This window comes from Oculina patagonica, chromosome 5, assembly GCF_052425735.1.
Source record: "Oculina patagonica isolate OP01 chromosome 5, crgOcupat, whole genome shotgun sequence".
NCBI classification, from domain to species: Eukaryota; Metazoa; Cnidaria; class Anthozoa; order Scleractinia; family Oculinidae; genus Oculina; species Oculina patagonica.
In genome coordinates this window covers 5,911,596-5,926,469 of record NC_135762.1, presented here as the reverse complement: position 1 = coordinate 5,926,469, position 14,874 = coordinate 5,911,596, and the positions used below count along the sequence as shown (strand labels likewise).

Here is a 14,874-nt window from a genome sequence, read left to right as displayed (position 1 = left end):
ACTAGTATACCTATACTTAATTTCTTTTTGTTTGGAAAGAGTTTTGCCCCTCCAACACCTTGGATACGTTGTTAAATAGTTAAGCTGTATAATTTAAGTACGACTTTTCATTTATTACTCGTTTTAGGTCATACAGCAAAGATCTTTCATGTGAAGTGGAGTCCTATAAGAGAAGCAATTCTCTGCAGTGGCTCGGATGATGGGTAAGACTGAATGTCATGTTTCACATAATATTAATAATAATAATAATAATAATAATAATAATAATAATAATAATAATAATAATAATAATAATAATAATAAATCCACCGACACGATAAAGCAGCCGCGTATATACACTGGAAAGTCTGTCACAACTATGATATAGAGACGTCAGAAAAGTGGTATGACCATGAACCGGAAACAGTTACAGAAAATGAGGATGTCACAATATTATGGGACATGCCCATACACACAGACAGGAAAATAACAGCCAACAGACCAGATATAGTGATTAAAGACCACAAAACGAAAACCTGTAAATTTATTGACATGGCAGTACCATCAGACAGTAACACATCCGTGAAAGTCACTGAAAAACTATCTAAATATAAGGACTTGGAAATCGAAACAAGCCGAATGTGGGGCATGAGAACGGAAACGATACCAGTTATCATTGGAGCACTTGGAGCTATCAAAAAGGGACTAGAGAGTTATATTGGAAGAATCCCCGGCCAAATAAGTATCAGTGAACTACAGAAGATAACCTTGCTGGGTACAGCGCATATTTTGAGGAGGGTGTTGTCAAGCTAAAAACTGGCTACCCTTTAGTGCCCCAGGACCATGGTTTGGTCTCGGCGCTAAGGACTTTAAGCAAACATTACGTAAGGAACATAATAATAATAATAATAAACATTTTTATAGCGCCTATCCAGGCCTGCTCTAGGCACTTTACAAATGCTGTATGTTAAAAAAAATATATATCACTAAAAGCACAATATAATAAAATCTATAAAAATTCGTTAAAATTAGCTGAATAAATCTTAAAAATTAAAAATAAAAAAGAGGTAGACTGTTCCAGAGTTCAGGCGACGAAACAGCAAAAGCTCGCGACTTAAGGTGGAATTTGACAGGGTTAAGGCGTGAAGAGTGTGATGATCGGAGGGTTCTTGAAGGTTGGTAGTGCGTTAAAAAATCTTGAATGTAGATAGGAGATTGTTGATGGAGAGCTTTGAAGGTAAGTAGCAGAATCTTAAATTTAATGCGTTCAGAAACAGAAAGCCAGTGTAGTTCTTTCAATATCGGAGTGATGTGGTCGTATTTTCGGGAACAGGTGATAAGTCGAGCAGCGGCGTTCTGAATGTTCAGACTGGAGCTTTTTTAAGGCATACTTCGGCACATTGTATAAAAGAGAGTTGCAGTGGTCGAGTTTGGAAGACACAAAAGCATGGACCAAGATCTTGGTTGTTTTCGTGGATAAGTACTTCCTTATACGGGAGATGTTTCGAAGATGATAAGAGGCTGATTTACAAATGGAACTGATATGCGGGAGCATAGTCATAGTACTGTCAAATATCACACCGATGTTTCTGGCAAACTGAGATGGCTGAATTATGTCTTGTCTTAATTTTATGTATCATGTAATGGAGCAAGTGAAAAAAGCATGCGCTAAAGCATCTGCCTTGCGAAGAATACGCAAATTCATACCAATAGATGTTATGGGCCGTCTATATAAAGTGTTTATTTTACCACATCTAGAGTATTGTGGGCCCTTACTGCTTGGTGTGGGTATCACTCAGGCTAATAAACTAGAGGACACAAACTATTATATTCTTAGATCGATTTTAGGCTTTTGCAGGCAAACCCCTTATGAGTTTCTTTTGAAGACTGTAGGCATTAGCTCGCTAGAACAGCGCAGGAAATTTCAGGCATTAGTCCTTGTGTATAAATGCTTTCATAATCAAGCTCCAAGCTATATTCAAGATCTCTTTAATTTTAAAGTGTGCTCATATAACCTAAGGGGGTCCGGTACAATTTTAAAGATGCCTAGATGCAATTTGGAATGGCGGCATAAGTCCTTTTCTTTCATCGCCGCCAGGATCTGGAACTCAATACCACCATTTGTAAGGGACGCTTACGATCTTTCAACTTTTAAACGATTACTAGGTAAATATTTTAGGTTTTAATATTTTTATTGGTTTGAATATTTTTAACTCTTTTTAGGTGCCTATTACTATTATTATATTATACATATTATATTATTATATTATTATACATATTTATTATATTATACATATTTACATATTTACATAGATAATTATATTTTTTTTTCCTTTAATTTTATACAGTTTTGCGTTCACGCACACGTTTTAACGAGCGCTTGCGCTCCTAGGTGTCGCGTGGGTAAATAAAGTATTGTTGTTGTTGTTGTTGTTGTTGTTGACCAAAACGGATTGGAGGTAGAGACTGCTGCGGGTTGTGTTTCGAGTAGAGGTAGAGAAGTTCAGTCTTGTCCTTATTCAGCTTTAGCTTGTTGAGAGACTTCCACTTGTCAAGATCAGACAAACATTCCTCGATTTTTCCAACTGTATTGGTTAATTCGACGTCGTTGTTTGTTGAAAAAGAGATATATAACTGAGTATCGTCAGCGTAGAAGTGAAATTGCATTTTGTGGTGTCGTAGAATGTCAGCCAATGGTGCAGTATAAAGTACTTAATGATCAAAATTTAGATTTATAATGCATGCAGGTTTTGCAAGCAAGTGTCAAGAATGATAAATGTAAGATACAGTACACAGCCAATAATATTGACCTGTTTTCATTATTTCATCAGCACCATTAAAATCTGGGATTATACTGAGGTAAGACAATTATCTTTTTTGCGTGCTTTACACATGATTTATATTTTGTAAAAAGGTTCTTTTTTGAGCTAAGCCTTACAACTACTGTTGAGCCTATCTGCAAATGCAGGGTGCAAAGAAAATGGATTTTGCAGGGTTCCCATTGGCAAGTAGGAGCCATTGCATGCTAGCACAAAGGCTTCGTGTCAGTGGCCTTGCTTAATCTGCCAACAAAAAAACCCAAAATGTTACTTGCCCCATAAAATCCACTAGCGTGACAGGAAATCAAGTAGACCCAGGCTATCAGACAGGACTGTCTTTCTTTGCAAGCTGAAATGAAAAAAAAAAAAACAACTACCCTGGAGACAAAGGTGGCTGTTGTAGGGAGGTTGTATGGTTTAGGGCGTGGTTGGGACAAAAAAACCCTGCCTGTCCTATAGAGGTCACCATTGGTAGAGCTTCAATGGTACATAGAGGATTGTCTTACTTAAATGTTTAACCATAAGTAATTTGTAGTTTGTACATGTATGATATGCAAGTAAAACTTCGCTCAGTGTTTGATACTCTGTTGTCTGGTTAGGATTCCTGTGTGCACACATTAGAAGGTCACAAGGCTCCTGTACGTGGTCTGCTGTGGAACCCAGAGCTTCCTTATCTTCTGATTTCTGGAAGCTGGGACTATGCAATTAGAATTTGGGATACAAGGTACAGTATTACTGTAAACAGCTGTAAATCAACAAAGTTCAATAATTTAAGTAAATATTTGAATTACTTTAATAAGTTTTTCATTCATGAGGCTTCAATACGATTTTCAGTGTAAGTGGCTGCCCATACTGGTACTTTAACAACAGTTACTGTGAACACCACAAGCAGGTGTCACATGGCTACCTGTCTACAGCTATTTTGTCATTTAGAAGCATCAGCTAATGTGTAGTCTTTTTCTCCTGTTTAAGAGATGGAACCTGCTTGGAAACTGTGTTAGATCACGGTGCAGATGTCTATGGTATGCATTATCAATGTGCTTTTTTTTGTTATTGCCATATGGAAAAAAGAAAAATGTACATTGCTGACTCATGTACCTTGTCTTTGTTTGCAGGCTTGACATGTCACAGATACAGACCTTTCACTGTTGCCTCTTGTTCCCGTGATTCCACTGTCAGGATCTGGAGTCTGTCCCATTTAGCATGTTCCTTGCAGATTGATGTGCTGGCTAAGAGACCGCTGGATGATATTGTAACTAACAATACGGGTAAGAAGCCTACAGGAGAAATCAGTGGAGATGACGATGATGATGATGATAATGGTGGCCCCTACAGATTAAGGGACTATGTCACGGATTTTACTAGAAAAATTTGTATTTGTATCACAGGAAACCTCAAAATAATTGTCCAGTTTTATTAAAAATTGCTACGTTAGAGCACTGATACTGTTAAAGCGCATCTTTGGCTGCGGATGGCTCAGAGCGAAATGGATTGCAACTTGAAAAAGAAAGGCTTACTTTTTCAAGTTGTTTCTGTGTAAGGTGTTTAAAGATAATGTTTTTCATGGTTTAAGTATAAGTTGCCTACCACTTACTAAATTCAGAACAATTTAGACCAAAAATCTGCGATGTTGGTATTAATTGGAAATCCACTAATAGTTGCCTGGCCTTGCTCAAACATACTGTATTAGTCATGCATGAAAATTGTTTAAAAGGTGTGTGGCTATGGATGGTTACGAAGAAAGTGGCGTAAAACTTGAAAACGTCGGGATGGCGTTTACAAGTTTGACATGGTTTCTTGGAAGATAATCACGTAAAAACCATCTATTATGGTTTATTCGTTCGCTTCACAAACTCTCAATGGTTTTCGAATTGGTTGCCGACATCATTTTTCTTAGTCACAAACGAGCTTTTTACTTTTTATAGCACACGGCATTCATGTAAAGCAGAGTTATGTTAGTATAGATTAGTATTGTTTAGTTATTACCTTATTATAGGAAATTAACGCGTCATGAAATTAACGCGAATTTCAAATCTTCGCGTTAATTTAAGTCGCGTTAATTTTTGTTAACGTTAATTTCCGCGCCGTTAATTAAGTGAAGCGTTAATTTCCATGACGTTAATTTCCATTATTTTGGCCCCAATTTTTCGTTACGGTCCAAATGTTATTGACTACAAGGAAAAAGCATAATTTTATCTGCCACTATCATTAATACTTCAAAGAACGCTCAAAGTGGGAAAAGTACCACGAACATTGTTTTCGTTTAAGATTATACGCCTACAAGTGTTGAAATAAACTTGTTCCTGTTGTGTACGTCGCGTTAATTTCCTTCATTTTGAAATGTTACCCCCTCTTTCGCGTTAATTTCCTTTATTAGGAAGTAATTTTTCCTTCAATTCGCGTTAATTTAAGTCGCGTTCATTTCAAATTCCTTAATTAACACAAGCGTTAATTTCCTATAATAAGGTAGTATTGTATTTATTACCATTAGTATTTTAGAATTGTATTTCTGATGAATTTACCGTGTTTAAATAAAGTTACTATCTATCTATCTATTCACATCTTGGAGAATGAATTTATGCCTTCCGCATAAGGTTATTTTGTTGAACAGTGAGTGTACCTTCATGCAAAGATTGGTTCCTCTCTTTTTGCATTTTGTGAATAACATATTTTCTTTTCTACAGAAACAGCCATGTCATCTGGAGGCGTACCACTGTTAAATGGAAGAGTTTCTCGTGAATTGAAAGCAACTGTGGCAGCCAAAGGAGACGCAGCTCACATGTCAGCAATAAAAATCGTCTCAGACTTCTTTACAGTAAGATCTAAAACTCACCCAGTTGTTGTTGGTTGTTGATATCTTACGTTTGTACATAGAGGATATCACACGGTGGCGAGAAGATATGAATTTTATGTTCGAGTGGCAAAGATATTGATATTGATATATAGCCAAAAACTACAGAAGTGTAAACTCTTGCACTTCGGCGGCTGGAATTTGTTAAATATCCCCGGCTTTTGTCCACTTTGCAAGAAACTCCTTGAATTGTTTTGAGTAATGTGAAGTTTTCTTCTTCATGTTTGTATTTTCCTGCTCCTTAGTGAACAAGTGAGGTCGGCTTCAGTGAACTTAACTCTCCTATCTCTAGGATATGGAAAATACGCTGCGCTCACTCGTGAGATATCGATTTGAACACTCAAAGATAAATTTCACATCTCCTCGCAACCATGTATTGTCCTCTATTTGTTGCAGGGATGGGCGGATTTATCAAAGAATAAAAACAGTATAATTAAGCTGTCGATGTTACTTACTTTCATGAACTACAGTCAACTCTCTCTTAACGGACACCTCTATAAGACGGACACCTCCATAAGACGGACACCTGGTGATGGTCCCTGCCGTTTTTCAGTCATTTTACTGTAACCAAACTCCCTTTAAGACGGACACCTCTCTAAGACGGACAACGGACACTTTGAAATCATCAACGGACACTTAAGAAGTGCTTTTTCATCATGTTTTAGTAGTAAAAATACTTCCAAACTTCATATCACTAAAGCAAAGTTAGTCAGTACGCCTATACCAAGCTTACTAACCAAAAACTATGAAGCTTCTCTGCTTACGTGAAGCAGCGAATTATCGATTGTAATGAAAAAACGAGTCAATTTTGTGATATTATTGATGTCCCAGTTTGTAGGTTTTGTTAAAGAAACAGACTCAAAACAGACGTGTATTCATTGTGCATGGGTTTAGCTTTATTATCTCAAAATTACTGGTGTCATGTTTCCTCGACTCTCTACAAGACGGACACCTCTCTAAGACGGACAGTTGCGGCCGGTCCCGAAGGTGTCCGTCTGAGAGAGAGTTGACTGTATTCGTATGAGATGCCTTCATGATCCTTTTTTCGAGATAAATGAGATTTTAAAGAAAGTTCTGCTAATGGGATTGTCACTGTCAGTAAAATTCTCTATAGGCGTACTTAATAAATGGTAAATTTGTCTTTCAGCCTCCGTGTGGAGCAAGGAACTTGTGGGATTTAGTTCTTGTGTTGCGGGATGGAGACGACAGTTTGTTACCAACATCTTACAGCAAGGGCATTATGCACATAAAACATCTTGTCAAACACAGAGCTGTGAGTATAATTATATCCTACACTAAAAGTTTGTACGATGTGTAACTGGCAACCGTGACTTAGTTTTGTTGGTAAGGCTCCAGGTGCCCTTCTAACCAAGATACTACAAGTATTGACTCTAATTGGTCAAAAGTAACCACAGTACAAAAAGTAACCAAGATACCACAAGTGCACTGATTCACCTTCACCTATTCTTGGTTTTCATGTTACGTCATAAAATTCTGAAATCAAAATTCACTAGGCCAAATAAATTTTCGTTGTCATTAGACGTAAGATAAACTAAAATTATATCTCTTTTGCAAATTTCCAGATCGATAGTGTCATTCGTTTTTTAAACAGAGCATTTTGAATATTTGAGTTCTCCGTCGTATGTGACATCAAGCTGAGTGCCGTGACAAAGCTGTTTTGTTTGAAAAAAGGCCTTCCTTTCCATTTTCAGCAGATTGAACATTTCAGATATAATAAGTGGTGTTTATGTGAAACTGTACTAACTCATGAGCCAAAGATTGCCGCTGTTGTAAAATTGAGTTCCAGATGGTTTCTCTGACATCACGGCGGCTATATTTGTGTCCCTCGGAAGGACACAGTTATGACATCTCAATACTAAGCTTTATAAATTTGCGTGGAAAGGTTCGGCAAATAACTCGCGAACGGTACACTGCACAGACCTGAAACTTGGAGAAATTGTTTATCTATTTATCGTCCATAATATTTAAAATTCATAGCTTCTGTAATTGAATGGTTTCAAATTTATTTTTTGATTGCGTGACAGTGAAAACCAGCAATCCTCCCCGTGCCTCGTAGCACAAAGGGCCTTCACAGAGCTTTTCCACACTTCCCGATTGGTTGCTGCGGTCCGCACTTCCTTTCATGAGCTCCAACCCGCTGCTTCCCTTTCTTTCTCCACTGTACGTCTCCAAGTGGCCTTCCTCTTCTCCTTTTACCTTCTGGTGCCCAGCTAGCAACATTGTAATCATCATTTCGATTTTTCCTAAGAATACGACCAATCATTTTCCATCTACGAGTCTACGCACTGATTGGTCAAAACTAAACAAAATCAGTAGTTTGCGTGCTCTGATTGGTCTTAACACTTAAGTGTCCTGAATGGTTAAAAGCAGTCCACCATACTATGCGTTTTTAATTTAAAATCCAACTTTGCTTTTGTCTTGTTTTTATAAAACTGTGAACGTTTGAAAAACATAAAATGACTGTCACAAAGTGTAATGCACATTTTTTTCAACTAAAGGAAGCTGTCTTGGTGAACGACAAATTTCAAACTGATGTTAAAAACGAAACGTATGAAAATCCAAAAGAATAATAATTGTTTGGTTTGAAAGGACTACTTTTAAAACAGACTGACTCTTCTGTTTGTTTGCTTGTGTGTTTAGTCAGAAGCACAAGAATTGGAAACAGTTCGATCATTGTCAAGCCGAGCAGGAGGGTTGATGTCCAAGCGAGAGGACAGAATCAGAGAAGCTGCGAGTATTCATGCTAAGATTGGTCAGCTACAGAGATACTGCGAACTTATGGTGGAACTGGGCGAGGTAACGGCTACATAAATACCAAAGTGGGTTTCAATTGAGTGTCAGTAAAATCAATGGAATTCGATGGCCATTCGCAACAAACCTAATGAGTGTAGTGAAGCAAAAACAAAGCGATTGCAATTGGGGATTTGCGATTATTAACGAAACTCAATTGAAAAACGGCCCTAAAACCGATTTCTGCAGGGCCAAAATTTGTATTGATTACTATTGCTATTGAGAAAAGGTTGTATTGTATACTACAATATTTCGGGCACGTCAACAATCAAACCATTTCCAACAACCAGAATATTTACTACGCTGTTTTTCTTTTAAAGAATTCTCGGCATTTGTTTATATTTTTTGATTTGTCTTGTTCATAGTGGGACAGAGCACTCGCTATGGCTCCTGGGATCTCCATGGAGTACTGGAGAGAGCTAATGGAAAGGTATTTAAACATTATGCTCAAAAAAGTTTTTCCATTACTTTTTTTGTGCGCAAACCTCAGCGCATGTCGTAAACTAAAGTGAATTCAATTTCTTTATCGCTTCATGATTGAATTTTGTTTTAGGCGAACGACTCAGTTGATGAGAGAAGATGATGACGCTGCTGTCCCTTACTGTGCTTCGTTGGGTGATGTATCCAAGGTATCACCACCAAATTTATGGTTTTATTGTCATCTCCTCCGTAACCATGCTTACGACTGATGCGGTGTTTTGTTGATCGATATCATTGCTGTTGAATTGCTAGTGCTGCTTCATGAACACTAGATATTGAATGTTCTGTTTAAGGTACACGATGGTTGATATACGATGCAAATCTTAAATAGTTGTTGCAACGTTTTCGTTATTTGTAAAAACAAAATTTAACACCTTTTTGTACTTCTTGCAACCCTTGCTGTTAAAGAAACGTATCGGGTCATGTTACATATAACTGACGTTCGAAAATGTTTCTTGAAAGTTACGTCGCATCAAAATTGCAGAATTGCAAAAATAAATTGCAGGTAGTTGTGCTGAAATTTTCAACCTTAGGGAATGAGTCTAGAATGTAGTATAAATTGGACAGAAGAATAATTCTAATACGGCCATGGTGCCTACGAAGTGTGTATGTACAGAGCTGTAAAGGACACTTTTTCAGTTTACGAGCTTTTAAATAATGTACTGCTTACTGATGTGCGATTTGGTCGACACAATTTGCAGATGGTTTCATTCTTCGCGTCACGTGGTCAGCTTCACGATGCCCTATTGGTTGCGCAGGTAGCGTGCGAAGGAGGGCTGTCTATACCACAGAAGAAGGAGAAGAAACCTCTTGATCTGAAGAAAAATGACATCTTGCCTTCTCTGAAAAGTTACTTGACTGTCGAGAATAAAGGGTGAGTGACTGCTTGTGTAGGTGCTGTAAGTTATTTGTAGGGGGATCTAGGGCTAGAAGGGCGAGAAAATGGGGAGGAAGGAACGTTGGAAAGGGGACAAAAAGAACGGAAGGGAAATAAAGGGAGAGAGAGTGAGAGAAATAGTGAAAGGAAAAAGAGGAGGGAGAAGTCGTAACGGAGGGTAAAGAGAAGATTTGGGAGAGAAAAGGGAGGAAGAAAGCGGAAAGGAGAGGCAGGAAAGTTGGGAAAAGGCTAAAGAGAACACAAAAAAGAGGGAAGCGGGGAGAAAACAAAGGAAGGAAAAATTAACGGGAGGAGAGAAGTAAGATGGAGGAGGGGGTGCGGAGTCGGTAAAGACTAGGAACATAGAGGGTAGAAAACGATGTCAGCGAGGGTTTGTCGTGGGGGGTGATAAATCCACTCAGTGGGATGTTTGTGGTTCCATAAGTCCTTAGGAATCTCTGATGTTTTGTCCTCAGACTTCTTCAGTCCACAAGCACAGCATTAGCAGACTGGTATTTCTACAGTGGGCAGCCTGTGCTTGCTGCTTGCTGTCACTTAGCTGTTGGAGACGTGAAGGTAACGTTATTCTGATGCAGGATCGTAGCAAATTCATAAACCAAACTTGGATCAATTTAGGTTTCTGGGAAACTGCTCACCTACCCCTCCCCAAACCTAACATTTACCCTTACTTATCGCTTTGGGCAAAATGTTAGGTTTGGGGAGGGGTAGGTGAGCAGTTTCCCAGAAACCTAAATTGATCCCCAAACTTTTTGTTATACGTACTATTCTTCACATTGCAGGACGGTAGCCGATGTTGTTTCGCCTTATTCGCCTTTCGCCTTGTTTCGACCGCAAGCTTATTTTAAACCTAGACCTATTTTAAAACCTAAACCTGTCCCTAACCTAACCCTAAACATGTTTTAAACCTCACTTCTTGCTTATTCGTTCGGCCGGCCAAGAATGACAGGCGAAAGTCATCATTGCTGCGTTTATATGTAATTGGTTTTCGTTTGTGTTAATATTAACTACATTTTTTGCTCTTAGCCATTTTAAATGATTATTCTTGATGAATGAAGCCTGTTTTTGTCACTGGTGTTGAAATCAGTTTTCACCTCATCAAACAATACCTGCTTTTAGTGGTCAATCTTATGTTTCACATATGCTGACTCATTTGTTTCTGTAGTTCGCTTTGTCCAAACTCATTCGAGGGAACGAACTGGAACTGGCTGTTGGTCTGGGAATGGTGATCAACGACAACAGCCACATGTATCACCTAGCTGTGGAATTCCTGGCAAGAAAGTGTGAAAGATTAGGAAAATGGTAAGGAGATGGTTTGTTTCAATCTCAATGTACAGTTCTTATTGAAAGAGGATCCTTTTTGCAAGCATCAAATGTTCAGTTGTTGTTTTTGATATACAAGTTGGTGTAGATCTAGACAGCATGCTTACGTGGTTGAAGTCGTCAGTGATTGGTTAAATTAGAGAGAATAAGGCGGTGATTGTCGTAAGCGTTTCATAACGTTTACTTCAAATTTCTATTTTCTTGCGCTTGCTAAAGGTTACACGTTTTCCCGCGCTTACCACTGGTTACACGTTTCCCGCGCTTTTGCTTGCCACTGGTTACATCCTTTCCCGCGTTTGCCACTGGTAACACGTGTTTGCTTTGCGTTTTGATTGGTTTATTACATTGTAAGTTGTGGGACTAACAGTACGGCAAATATTTTCTTTTAATTTAATCCCGCAATTCACAACTAACACAAACGTTATTGTTTCGTAGGGACACTTGTATCGCGCTACTCAAGTCGTTACCTGCCAGTGAGAACCACCTCATCAAGTCGTGTGCAAGATGCCAGGGAACTGTCACAGAAGTGAATGACTTACACGAAAAGGTGACAAGCGATTTAATACCAGAAAGTTGTCAAGTTTTATTTCTCTGTTGTAAGTTGTTTTTCTTGCGGTCAACGCCAACCTTGAATGAATCAATGAATGAATGAGTGTTTGCTTCTCTCTGAGGAAACGGCTTTTTTATGTTACTTATGAATTCAGTTTTTTGTGATCTGATGTAACTTTCTCCCATCCTTTGTCTCTGGTATTATCAGGCTGGGTTGCCAAGCGTGGAGGAGTGTTTACAGAAAGCAGAGCAGCTGTATGAAGAGAGCAAATTCCTGGACGCTATGAAGTATTACTTAGTGTCCTCGTCTCCTGAGTTAGCGCTGGACATCGGGCTCAATCTTGTTAGAGGTACGTGAGAATCAGTAAATCTCGTAAGGCGAGCGCGATTTCAAAGGATCGAGTGAGATAGTCTAGGATGGTTTCCAGAACAGGAGGGAAAATAAGTCAAGTAATCTAGTTTAAAGACCTCTTTGGATAAGTACTCATTTTGGTATCTGAGAATTTTCTGACTCCTTTCCATGTAGTAAGTTAATAACAATACGAGCGCAAGGAGCAAGTAGCACCTTAGTCGGAATCCCGAAGAAACCCCGCGGGAATCCCGAGGGAATCCCAAGGGAATTCCTTACCGACATGGGTATTGGTTATATTTTCGTGCTAAATAACATCGGTAGCTTTTAGGCTAGATCACACTTATTCCCGTGACAACTTTATCGCAGGCACAATCAAGCCTCCCTTTATACTGAGCATGTATTAAATTGTAAGCTACCACGTCACCTTATTTTCAGATGGGATGAGTAAACCTTATTGGGTGTTAGATGACGTACTTGGCGTGCTCCAGTGGATGTCGTGTATCAGGACAGACAGGTTACAGCAGAGCAGGACTTCCAAGTATGACAAAATAAATAACGACCATTTAGTCAGCACTATTACTGGCTATCCCCTCTCAACATTACGCTGAATGTTTTTCGTTGTCTCAATTCATTATTGTCTTGGAATTTTAAGGAAAGTTGAGTCAAGGTGTTCCAATAGTCGTGATGGAAGGGAAAAAGGCACGTCTTTTTAAGTGACTGGCTACTTTAAGAATAACACATAGTCTTTACTTCTTATCCTTTTTTCTTATCTATTTTTTTTTTGCAAGGACCAATTCTAAAAGTAATCGTACATTACAACCCCTACGTAACAAATTCAGGTGATAATTATGATGCCCCACCCCCACCCCCCATCCCCCGTGGTCAGTGGTAGACTTAAAACTAGACTTCCCACCCCTTTATGAGGGACAAACAACCTAAAATGTCGTTTATCTGGACTACACTGTATTTCGTTGTTCCCGTAGTATATACTGAACATGGCGGCTATATTGAAAATGTGTTAACGTATACTATTCTTCATCTGCAGACAAAGACAAGAACTGCTAGCGCTAAGTGCGTACCTTGGAGCATTGTTAGCAATTAGGAGAAAATACACTCCGATTGTCCATCCTCTCTTCAAACACGCCAGGTACAGAAAAATAATAATTTACATTTGTTTACCCTTACTTTGCAAGTATCTTTCTTTTCCCTCACGGATGGTGGACGTAGAATCTTTAAACCCTTCGAAAACTAAACTTGCCTACAATTCGAGCTCACACGATCAGAGCGCGAAGCGCCAAACCTTAAATGAGAAGCGAACGACGTTGAGAAAGTCTATTCGAAAACGAAAACAGAGTGGTAGTGCGATAGCAGGACGTATTACTTCTCATAGGCTGTTCACAGTCTGTTGACCTCGAGGTTGATCGGGAAGATCACAGTATTAACGTGAATTTCTACAGTTGAACCCCGGTAACTCGAACTCTGAAGGGAAACGAAAAACAGTTCGAGTTAGCGGGGTTTCGAGTTATCGGGGTCGATTGAATATTTAATTTTCCAAGTTAATAACTGATATAGTACTGATTTTTCAGCACTTCAGTATACAGTACAGTGCAAATTAAACTTATCTCGTCACAAACTCTAACACGATCATAAATTTTTAGGATAAGAGTGGAAAAAAGGCTGTCAAATACGTGATCTGTTCGTTGCTCTAATCAATGGGCAACCGTGGCGAGTTGCAAGAACAGGAATTCGCGTTATCGGGGTAAATTTGACCCAAATTTTGATCAAGGGAAACGAAATTTAGTTCGAGTTAGCGGGGTCTGAAAAGTGAGTTCAAATCCAAGGGAAATGGAAGTTAGTTCGAGTTAGCGAAGTTGTTCGAGTTATCCGAGTTCGAGTTACCGGGGTTCTACTGTAGTTATACTAAATGAGCCTAATAACTTGGCAATCCGTTGGTAATTGTACGGAAACTTCTTCTATGCCACAGCTGAGTTCGTTTATTTGACTTCCACCTTAAGTATTCACTCGGTCATATTTTTTTCTGCCTGACCACTGTTCCCAAATCGAACAATGGAAATTGGTAACCGTTACCCTTGGGGCTTTAATTTGGTAACTTTTGAATAAAAATGATCTCAATGGAGGTTAAAAGGAAACAAAAAAATTGATTTCTACACTGCAGATGACGAAGTGTCAGAAAATATGAGACAGCAAGGTAATACTCATAACCAGAATTCTAAGACCTTGTTGTGTTTTTTTTTTCAGGCAACTTATTCACCAGGACAAAGTAGAGTTGGCGGTCACAGCATCTCAAATCGAAACCGAATCCGAAGCATGGCTCGCTTTCAACCAGCCACTCAAGTAAGTACTTCATGTAAGCTTATCGTGTTTAGCGTCTCGCCAGTTGGTCTGATCACCATGTCATTTCTCCTCACAGTATCAAGCTTACAGGGCATGAGAATATAGAAATTAATCCCCAAAACGGGAAATTGTTTATTCGCAATCTATTTCACTAAACTAGTCGCACAGGTTTCGTACGGGTCATTGAAAACCCTGAGAGTCATGGAATGGAATTTTAGAATTTCATTATTCAGGCCTTGAAGGTCATAGAATTTATAAATGTGGGCCTTAAAAAGTCATGGAAAACGACTTTGATTGTACAGAATAAATGAGGAAGTGTGTATTTTGTGAAGTAAAAAGGTAAAAACGTACTGAAATCAGAACACTTTTGAAAATTTCCAAGAAAGTGGTAGGTCATGGAAAACTTTGGAAAGTCATTGAAAAGGTCATGGAAAGTCTTGGAATTTCAAAAGTTGAATGC

At 38.7% G+C, this 14,874-nt stretch overlaps 1 protein-coding gene and 1 pseudogene across 1 annotated transcript in view; one reads left to right on the top strand and one right to left on the bottom strand.

Annotated features, from left to right (window-relative positions):
- The window catches only part of LOC144653822 (WD repeat-containing protein 17-like), a 28,781-nt gene that overhangs the window by 10,140 nt on the left and 3,767 nt on the right, over positions 1 to 14,874 (top strand). The window contains exons 10-27 of the mRNA XM_078513927.1: positions 128 to 203; positions 2,811 to 2,838; positions 3,398 to 3,522; positions 3,771 to 3,820; positions 3,914 to 4,066; positions 5,483 to 5,613; positions 6,797 to 6,922; positions 8,311 to 8,466; positions 8,826 to 8,890; positions 9,014 to 9,089; positions 9,642 to 9,814; positions 10,294 to 10,393; positions 11,001 to 11,137; positions 11,594 to 11,705; positions 11,916 to 12,057; positions 12,495 to 12,597; positions 13,105 to 13,206; positions 14,319 to 14,414. Coding sequence (XP_078370053.1) covers positions 128 to 203; positions 2,811 to 2,838; positions 3,398 to 3,522; positions 3,771 to 3,820; positions 3,914 to 4,066; positions 5,483 to 5,613; positions 6,797 to 6,922; positions 8,311 to 8,466; positions 8,826 to 8,890; positions 9,014 to 9,089; positions 9,642 to 9,814; positions 10,294 to 10,393; positions 11,001 to 11,137; positions 11,594 to 11,705; positions 11,916 to 12,057; positions 12,495 to 12,597; positions 13,105 to 13,206; positions 14,319 to 14,414 — 1,951 coding nt within the window. The remainder of the gene's footprint in view (positions 1 to 127; positions 204 to 2,810; positions 2,839 to 3,397; positions 3,523 to 3,770; positions 3,821 to 3,913; positions 4,067 to 5,482; positions 5,614 to 6,796; positions 6,923 to 8,310; positions 8,467 to 8,825; positions 8,891 to 9,013; positions 9,090 to 9,641; positions 9,815 to 10,293; positions 10,394 to 11,000; positions 11,138 to 11,593; positions 11,706 to 11,915; positions 12,058 to 12,494; positions 12,598 to 13,104; positions 13,207 to 14,318; positions 14,415 to 14,874) is intronic.
- LOC144653998 (uncharacterized) lies at positions 1,030 to 2,646 on the bottom strand (annotated as a pseudogene).